The sequence below is a fragment of the Triturus cristatus genome, chromosome 1_2 (genome assembly GCF_964204655.1).
Source record: "Triturus cristatus chromosome 1_2, aTriCri1.1, whole genome shotgun sequence".
NCBI lineage: Eukaryota > Metazoa > Chordata > Amphibia > Caudata > Salamandridae > Triturus > Triturus cristatus.
The window spans coordinates 328,898,921-328,908,684 of record NC_140580.1 but is presented as its reverse complement, the minus strand read 5'-3'; the positions used below and the strand labels follow the sequence as shown (position 1 = coordinate 328,908,684).

The following is a 9,764-nucleotide window of genomic DNA, read 5'->3' as shown; positions in this document are numbered from 1 at the left end:
AAGGTTTGTAAAAAGGTTTTCGTGTCACTTTTACACTTAGTTACTTTTTTGATTTAAAGTTAGCTTTTTTTTTTGTACATAAAAAACATGCAAAAATTGCCCATTTTATTTTGAACTGGGCAGTTATAAAACTGTTTTTATTTTTACAACTGGCTCTTCTAGAAGAAAAAATTTGATGGGTATCTGTAAGGTGTGCTGCGGGACGGTTCAGTGCTTACAATTTAATTGGAGAGCCCCTGAAGCAGAAACCATAATTCGGAAACCATTTTGGCTTCAAGTTCACATGTTCCAGTGTCGTAAACGGAATATGAAATAGCAAAATCCTGTCAGTCAGAGTTCGGAAACAGTGCCCAGCACAACAGAATTAGAACAATACAATAATACATTTTGGATGCATTTCACCCAACAATTCGGAAGCACTGCCAAAAAACACGAGAACACAACTTTCTGAAAAACTGCATTATATTGACTTATTAAAAGCACACAATGAAACAGCCAATAAGGCAACAGATTAAATAATACATTTACTTATTAGAGAGTTATTTACCATGGCCTACTCAATTCAAACAATTCTTCACATCATAAGCAGAAACCCCTAAAATATTGTAAGATGTTTAAAAGAGCATTTAAATGACGGTCACTTCACGGTGGGGAATTTAAAAATTCAGATTCCTCATTATATACCCCTTCAACATTCAAGGGGTGCTCGTATGGAAACCTTTTCCTTGTTCTACGAACGACCTGAGAAATACTTTTGTCTATTGCTCCCCATGCATACATGCACAATCCAAATTTTCAAACAACCTAACAATATAAATTTAAATAAACTGTACACCATGCACGTTTCTACCAGGAATCAACTGCTCAAGGGAACACTAAATGTACATTTCTTGCATCATCACAGGTGGTTAGGTTCATGCTCCAGTCCTTGAAGTAGGCCCAAAAACGAACAAAAAATCCACATAAACCTGTCTAGCACTATGAACGTTCAAGTATTGGCTCCGGCACGTGCAACAAGGATACTTCACGCTTATTTTTTTCACACTAAAGCCATCTATCCAAATAACAGTCCAGGAAAGACAGGAGGGTTTAGGTTACGTAGTTTCCTTAGGCTCATAAGTGGGGTCAGTGGAATCTGTATTTTCTGGCTGGCTTCAAGCTCACATAGGTTTTTTTCATATCATCACTCTCTGGTTTCTTCATGTCTTTGTATCTTTCGCCTTTTGTGCTCACCACTTGATTATCAATGTAGCGGATCATCTTCTTAGGTGCCTGAAAATAATGAACAGTGGTGATGATTGGAAAAACCTTGGGTAACTTATACTCTACACACACTATTGCTATAAGTAATAACTAATGCAAAGACATTTTTTTCCTGCAGATCCTACAACTTATAAAACGAGTTCATGTTTCCATCAAAACCCAACATGCTTCAATTGCTTTCTAAGGAACATACTGTGAAGCAGAATATTAAAGATGCAGGTAAAATCTAGTGTCCAGCGTTTGTGGATTCTTGAGAGGCAGACAAATCAGATGTCAAAGTGATTAACATGGCAAAGATTGTTTATATGTTTAAAAAAACTGGATACTGAAAGAATGACGGCATGTAGATTGATAGTGACTGCAAAAGGCTTTGCACCGTTCAGATTCCAACAGCAGATCATACCTTTGGTAAATAGTGTTTAATCTCTGAAAGGGTGCCATTCAGCAACCAATCGTGAATCTTTCAGAACTATAGTCTTGGGCCAGAATAAAAAAAATAATTTCAGCATTTCAGGTTAATTTTTCTTCAAGAATTTTGTATTCATGTTGGCGGCTCCCCACAGCACAAGGGTTTTCATACTGACTAACTACTATAGGAAACATTGACGGTAGGCAACCTAAATAGCACACTTTCCTCTCAAGCTCTTAAAACACTACAACACATTTTGAAAAGAATCATTTGCTTCACTGTAAGCCAGTGAAGAGTTTTTGAAGATGGCAGGTGGAATTTGAGAGTTGAAATATTCATCTGGCAGCTTAGTTTTGAATTACTTGTAATCTGTGAAGAAAAGTGTCCGGCAGACCCAAATAAACTGAGGTAGCAAAGTTAAGTCTTGAAATAATCTCCACTATTACTATCACTACCCAGGCCTCCTTTGTAAGAAGCAATGCAACTTCTCTCCGCATTTTCAATAAGAATGTACATTTGGATGCCACTGATCCAATTGGTAGATTCATAGTTGAACTGCTGTCAATGAGGATACCCAAACTTTTAGCTGATGTTGGTTTGGGCACTTTGCCCATTTCAGTGGGCCAGTAAGATTGGTTCCATAGGTTCGTCCTGTTATTCAATATGGACCTTCTCCTCCTTGTCTTCATTTAAATTTATTTGAATGGCACTCATCTAATCAGCATTAAATCGCATCATTTTGAAATTCAACTTGCGACGCAGAAGATCCATCAAGACGGAAAAACAGCTGGGAATCATCAGCGTAGTTCTATATTCTACAGTCTCTGAAAACTAGTTCGTGAATTAGAGGTTTTGCATATATACTGAATAAATCTGGTGATAAAATGAGAAACCCTATAGGTGGCAAATAGATCTAATGAAGGCTCTCCCCTTTACTCCGAAAAACCCTGCAGAAATGCATCTGCCACCACTATGAGCTGTGGGTGAAGGAAGGAAAGTGGTCTGCCGTAGATCAGATGACCACTGCAAATTCAAAGCCTCTTCCTGCAAGGTGTGACCTCCTAAACACTGATCATATGCGGAATATCCCAGACTCCCTGAGGTAGGGGAGGGAAGGCTTTAAACACCACCCTATCCAGTCCTGCCCCAATGAATGAAATCCTCTGTGAAGGAGCCAGGCGTGACTTCAGCTCCTAGATGGAAAATTCCAATGAGGTCTTGAGGCTGGCTGTTTGGAGATGGCCCACGATGGACTGTGGCGGGCACCTTCAGCAGCCAGTCGCTGAGGTATGGTAGTACATGTAGTCTCATCTTTCAAGATGGGCAGTGACCACTACATTACTTTCATGACCACCCAAGTGGCTGAGGCAAGGTTGATGGGGACCACAGCAAACTGAAAGTGTTCTTGGCCCAACTTGAATGGCAGGCAACATCTGTGGGACTATAAGAGTGGTAAATGAAAATTCACATCCTGAAATTCCATAGACATCAGCCACGTCTTCTGGGCCCAGAGCAGACCAATATGAGCCAACATGAACATCTTTAATTTGTCCTTACATAGGAAGGCATTCAGCAATCAAGGGCCAGCGTCCCCCCCCCCCCCCCCCATCCTTTTTCAGGATGAAGAAATAAGGGGGAAAATATTCCTTGTCAAAAGAAGTACCTTTTGCATTAGAATTTGCAAATATTTCCACAAAATTAGTTCACGTAGGAGAAAAATGGGTCGCAGAGAGAGAGAGGGGGGGGGGGGATGAATGGTAAGGCTTAGCCCCTCTGACGTATCTACAAGACACATTTGCTGGTGTCAGCAGTCCAAAGGATTGTGCAGTAGCTCGGTTGTCTTTGGACCTACCTTTTTAAAATGGAGTCCGCTTTTCCCCCCATAAAGTTTGGACCCATCAGAGGCCATATCCATTAAGGGTGCCTGTACATCACCCAGATGTCCAGTAGGCCTCATCAATGCTGGTCTCAAACCCATGCTGGTATCAACAGGCATGCCAATGCAATTTGTAGTATCCTAGCCAGCACGAATAACAAACTTTGCTGCATCCTATCTGTCATGCATTGGTTGTTCCAAAGAGGTTCTTAAATTCTCAGAAAACTTGTGTAACTGCTCAGCAAGCTTACAGTGTTTAAGAACAAACATGCAGAAGGAAACATTATCTTGTCAAATGCATCAATCCATTTGGGAAATTGCTCTGAAAAGAGTTCGGGTTAACCTTGCAGTGAAAGTCTGCAGAATGAGGGTCTCGAGTGTGTTTGGTCAAAAAAACCTGGGCACATGGCTATGTCGACAGGCTACTGGTCTGCTCAATGAAGGGCAAGAACAGAGTGTTACCAGGAAGACATTAACGAGTTAATAAAGGTTTCATTAAGGAAATAATGGCTCTTTGGTCATAGGCCATGGCTAAAGAATGTCTGAGGGCATTTAACTTGGTTTCCTCTATTGGTGGTCCATGTGGTGAGTCAGGTTTGGTTTTGGGAGATTTGTCCAACCCACTGCCCTTAGATACAATGCATCATCAGTATAATGAAGATGAAGCAGAGCATCTCTCCTCTTCTACATCAGTATCTTGAGGAATCCTACCTAGATCGTGCACAGGGTCAGAGACTGAACAAGAATGGAGCCTCTGTTGGTAGTTGCATCATGGTAGAAGTGTCAGGTTGAAATCAGGCTGAATGACAACTGGTTGCACTTCTACAAAATCATAGCGCGATGTTGGTTTGGCCTGGGCTGAGGTCAGTTTGGGATCAGACATGGGTGATGGCACAGGGTCGTCCTCTGGTGTGGTGGGAACTGCTGTGGGTCTCTCAGCCAGTGAGGAAGGCTGTACCAGAGCCAATATGGGCTCAGGAACTGGTCTTAAGTGGGCAGATGGTGTTGCGGGGGGAGCCCGCTTGTGCAAATCTGATTAGAAGCACCTGCGGCTCCTTGGGGCTCTGTATTGCACAGAAATTTTGAAACATGGCTTCCCTGAAGGCCAGTCTGCTTCGGGGTTAATAGCCCAGAAAATTTAGGGCATGCCAGGATCAACTGAGGAATTGGTTCTGTCGCTAGGGAGGTCAAGTAGGTGCAATGTTCATCTTGATGCCCTTGCACCTGCTCTTTGGAACTACAGTGTCAGGATGGGGGTAAAGTGCTCCTTAGTCTTTTTAAGTGTGTGTTTAGACTTCGACTTTGACTTACCCAGGAACTTTGATAGAGAAGTAGAACATACACGGAGCAACTTAATGACTGGTCCACAAATTGGAGCAAGAGGTGGCCTAATGCTTTGAAAGCAACTTATTTTTTGTTCAGCGATTTAGAGCTTTGCTTCCCTGTACCGAATCTCTTTGGGAGAAAAGAGTGCACTCGTACGACTCAAGAGTTATAGCTGGAGCCCAGGCACTAAAGTTACACTTTGTGTGACGTCTGCTTCCTGCAGTCATGGCTCAGTATGAAGCATTTAGGTTTTTGGAGGGGGATACAGTTCCCTACCACACTGAAGAAATGTTGAGGGTTTTTCAGAAGGCAGACAAAGATATGGAGCGGAGCTTCCGATCTGCATTGAAAGGTGTGGAAAGAAAGAAACGCGTTACTTACCTGTAACAGCAGTTATCCAGTATTGGTGTCTTTCATAGATTCACATACCTGAATCATTCCCCGTCGTCGAGACAGGAGCCTCCGGTACATAAAAAAGTAATGTCCTATAGACATACATAGAGAAAAATAGGCCTAAGGGCCTCCCCTTAGCAGCCTATCCTAGTCCTTATGTAAAAAGGACCAAACTCTTAGAGTCAGCCAATCAGCTATCACCTCCCTCTAGAACCTTCCTGGCAGGAGCCTCAGTCCCTCAGATTTTCGTACGCACCAAGCTAGGTAGGCGTAATATAGTTAGAGAGAGACGTGAGTCCTTCCAGGGGAGGCGGGAGGGTTGCATGTGAATCTATGAAAGACACCAATACTGGATAACTGCTGTTACAGGTAAGTAACACGTTTCTTATCCAGTATTAGGGGTGTCTTTCATAGATTCACATGCCTGAATCAGAGTAGTTAGCAATACATTATGCACATTTCTGATGTAACATGCCATAAAGATATTTGAGATAATACACTACTATCATATCAGTTTGAAACATTGGCATACATCAAAACAGTAAATCAGTAAAGAATGTGCATACCAGGATGGCGGGATGTTGGAAGGCTCACCTCACTGGAATAGATGGCGAAGCACCGCCTGGCCCACTGCCGCATCCTTCGTAAGTTCGGCATCAAGGCAGTAGTGTCTGGAGAAGGTGTGCGGTGACTTCCACGTCGCCGCTCTACAGATGTCCAAAATCGGCACTCCAGCGAACAGCGCTGCTGATGTGGACATCGCTCTGGTGGAGTGTGCTTCCACCCTGTCTCTCAAAGGCCGTCCGGCCCCTTCATGGCAGAATGCTATTGCTGAAGAGATCCACCTTGAAATGCTCTGTTTTGTTAGAGGCATACCCAACCTTGGCCTGCTGTAGGCCACAAACAGCTGCGATGACTTTCTGAAGGTTTTTGTCTTGTCTATATAAAACTTAAGACACCGTTTGAGATCCAGAGAGTGGAGCGTCCTTTCTGCTGCCGTGGTAGGGTTTGCGAAGAAGGAACGTAGGACCACCGGCTCGTTGAGGTGAAAGTCTGAAGGCACTTTCGGTATGAACTTGGGATTTGTCCTCAGCACCACCCTGTCCGGTTTGAACTGCATGAAGGGCTCCTGAATGGAGAGAGCTTGCAACTCGCTGACTCTCCTGGCAGATGTTAGAGCGAGTAACAGAGCCGTTTTCCATGAGATGTACTTGATGGAAGCTCGATGAATGGGCTCAAAGGGGTGCTTCATGAGTTGGTTAAGGACCAAGTTGAGGTGCCATGTCGGTGGGACCAGTCGAGGTCTCGGAAAGGACCTATATAGACCCTTAAGGAACTGTTTGATAAGTCTACTGGACCAGAGAGACGGGCCTTTGGAAGTCCTGGTAAAACGTGAAATTGCTGCCAGATGCACCTTTATGGATGCATGCGCTAATCCGGACTGTGCCAAGAGCAGGAGATATGGCAATATCTGTTCAGGCGTGATATGAAGTGGTCTCAGGCCCTTCTCTGAGCACCATACGCAGAAGCGTTTCCATTTGAGAGAGTAGGTTTTGTTGGTACTGTCCGCCCTTGCTTTTGCTAGCACGTCCCTGCATTCCTGCGGGATGTTCAAATGACAGAACTCTCTGTGCTCAGGAGCCAGGCCGATAACCTGAGCGATTGCAGGTTCGGGAATTGCACCTGCCCATTGGACATTGTCAGCAGGTTCGGGTGCTGTGTTAGACGAATCGGTGTCCTGATGGAGAGGCGATGAAGGTCCGAGAACCAGTGCTGCCTCAGCCAGTACGGGGCAATCAGGATCAGGGTACAGGGCTCCGCCTTCATCTTCCTGAGGACCCTGGGAATCATCGGGAACGGTGGAAAAGCGTACGCAAATACGCTGAACCAGCCTATGGAAAAGGCATTTCCGAGCGACTCTGGTTGGGGATGCCAGCTTGCGTAGCTTGGGCATTTGGCGTTCTCCCTGGTGGCGAACAGGTCGATTCCTGGGACTTCCCATTCTGAGAATACGTGTGTTAGTGCACTCTCGTCGAGCTCCCATTCGTGGGAGAGGGATTACTGCCTGCTTAGGGCGTCCGCAATGGTGTTGTCCTTTCCCGGGACATAGTCCGCCCTGAGGGTGATCCCATGGAGAACAAGCCAGTTCCAGATCTTTTGCGATTCGCGCGATAGAGTGAGCGAACGCGTTCCTCCCTGTTTGTTTAGATAGTGCATCGTCGTGGTGTTGTCCGTTCTGACGAGCACCTGGGAGTTCTGGATGCGTGGTAAAAAGGCTTGCAGCGCTAGGTACACAATCTTCGTCGTCGATGATGACTTAGACGTCGACGACGGTTTTAACAGTATAATAGACGAGATAGGAGTACCTGCTGACGATGATGAAGGGGTAGTCGTCGTCGACGAGAAGACAGACGACGCTGTCGATGTGGACACGGTCGTCGTCGCTGTGGAGACATGTCCTGATGGCCTTTTTTGCGCCGAGGAAGGTGTCGCAATTTTTGTGGCCGACAGAGTAGGCTTCTTGAAAGTGAGAGAGTCCTTGTCAAACACTGAAGATTTTGAAGATCTTGCCTCTGAAGACTTCTTGTGTGTCTTCATAGGAGGAGCGTCTGAGGGGCCAGGAGATGTAACTCTCGGCCTCTTCAGGGAGACTTCAGAGGTTCCGGAAAAGCTCGCCTCTGAGGACACCACACTCTCTCTGTCCTTGAGCCTGTCCAGCCAGATAAGCAGGCGACCCTCCCTGTCTCTCAAGGTCTTATGAGGGAAAGACCTACATATTTTACAGTCCTTAGGGACGTGGTCCGGATAAAGGCAATACAAGCATAGGTCATGCTTGTCGTCCACATGAAGCCTCTTCTTCCCACATGAAGAGCAAGCCCTGAAAAGGGCTTTCTTCTGGGATTCAGACATGCCAGGAGTTGTAGATGAAATAAACACTCACTGCAGCAATAAGAGGCCTGAAGTAGTCAGCGTTGAAATCCTTGAAGAAGAAAGTCACCAAAAAAAAAAAAATTGAACAATCTGGGTTGAAGAAATCCTGAGGAGAACTCAGGTTGGAGACTCCCTAGCACAACGTGCGGTAGAAAATCTGAGGGACTGAGGCTCCTGCCAGGAAGGTTCTAGAGGGAGGTGATAGCTGATTGGCTGACTCTAAGAGTTTGGTCCTTTTTACATAAGGACTAGGATAGGCTGCTAAGGGGAGGCCCTTAGGCCTATTTTTCTCTATGTATGTCTATAGGACATAACTTTTTTATGTACCGGAGGCTCCCGTCTCGACGACGGGGAATGATTCAGGCATGTAAATCTATGAAAGACACCCCTAATACTGGATAAGGAACTGATGTCCGTTCGTGCTGGGTGCCATTTAACATGCGGCTCCACTTCAATACTTCTGGTTCGGTGCTGAGCAAGAAGGTGTGATCGGTCAGCGCTCGCGAGCACTGTATTGAAATTTTCCAGATACAGTCTGGCAAATGGGAAATTGTCAAAAGGTGAGGAATCTGCAGTTAGAGGTATCCTTCAGAATCTACGTTACTGAAGCACTGGCAGTAAAAAAGATAAAACTGGGGAGGGGAATCTAAAATACTGTAATAAGCTGCCCACGGATATTTGGGTGTAATTGGGAGAGTTTATAGAAATAACTTTGCGTTAGCAACAATATTGGAGGAGAAAGAGGTAGATTGGAGGTCTACGTGCACATTGCCGCAGAGCACAGCTTTTCCCTTCATCGGCACTGTTAGACAGTATATATTCTATTCTTTTTTTAAAAGAGTAAAATTAAATAGTTAGTGATTAGGGACTAGCCATATCTGTAGACAATTTTGTTACCATCCCTATTTCTCGTCTCCTTGCAGATATGCACCATCACATACTCTGATTTGGTACATCTTAGCAGAATAATTTGCTTGTATAGTCTTTTTCATTATGAAACGTTTTGGTATGACTGTCATGGGCTAGAAGAAGAGGTAAACGTGGATGCTTTCCTGCAGGCTACAACTGTTCTCATTTTTTTCTCCTGAAAATGGCTGAAAGAAAAAAGTTACTAGCAAGAATCCAAAGACCATGCTAGCAGCAATGCCAAATCTAAAAAATTAACAAGTTATTAAAATGAATGCCATTCTCCGAATCTATAAAAAAACAATTAGTAAGCAGTAAAATAAAATGTCACCATTCACTGCGACCATCATTAATGCATCACTGTTTCTTGGAAACAATACTTCATTCCTTAAAGCAAAGCAAATTAAATACAATTTTCGAATGCTAAATAAATCAAATTTGAACGCTAAGACTTAACCAAGCTTAAACTGATCTCCAAACTGCAATTCCTTGAAATAATTATTGAAAAAGTGACAGGAGCTCAATTCTAATGTCAAATTACCACCTTGAGCATTTTGTACTATCTTAGGTTTCATACTGAGAAAAAACATGAAGACAGACACATTTTAATTACTTTATGATAAGCTCCATGCTTGTTGGTGATCTAATGGTGCCGCTCTG

The 9,764-nt window shown here is 44.1% G+C and overlaps 1 protein-coding gene across 1 annotated transcript in view; it reads right to left on the bottom strand.

The window, feature by feature from the left end:
- Positions 1 to 444: 444 nt before the first annotated feature.
- CUEDC2 (CUE domain containing 2) overlaps positions 445 to 9,764 on the bottom strand; it is a 118,413-nt gene continuing 109,093 nt past the window's right edge. Inside the window, exon 9 of the mRNA XM_085603906.1 lies at positions 445 to 1,272. Within this exon, the coding sequence (XP_085460032.1) occupies positions 1,126 to 1,272 (147 nt within the window). The 3' untranslated portion in view covers positions 445 to 1,125. The remainder of the gene's footprint in view (positions 1,273 to 9,764) is intronic.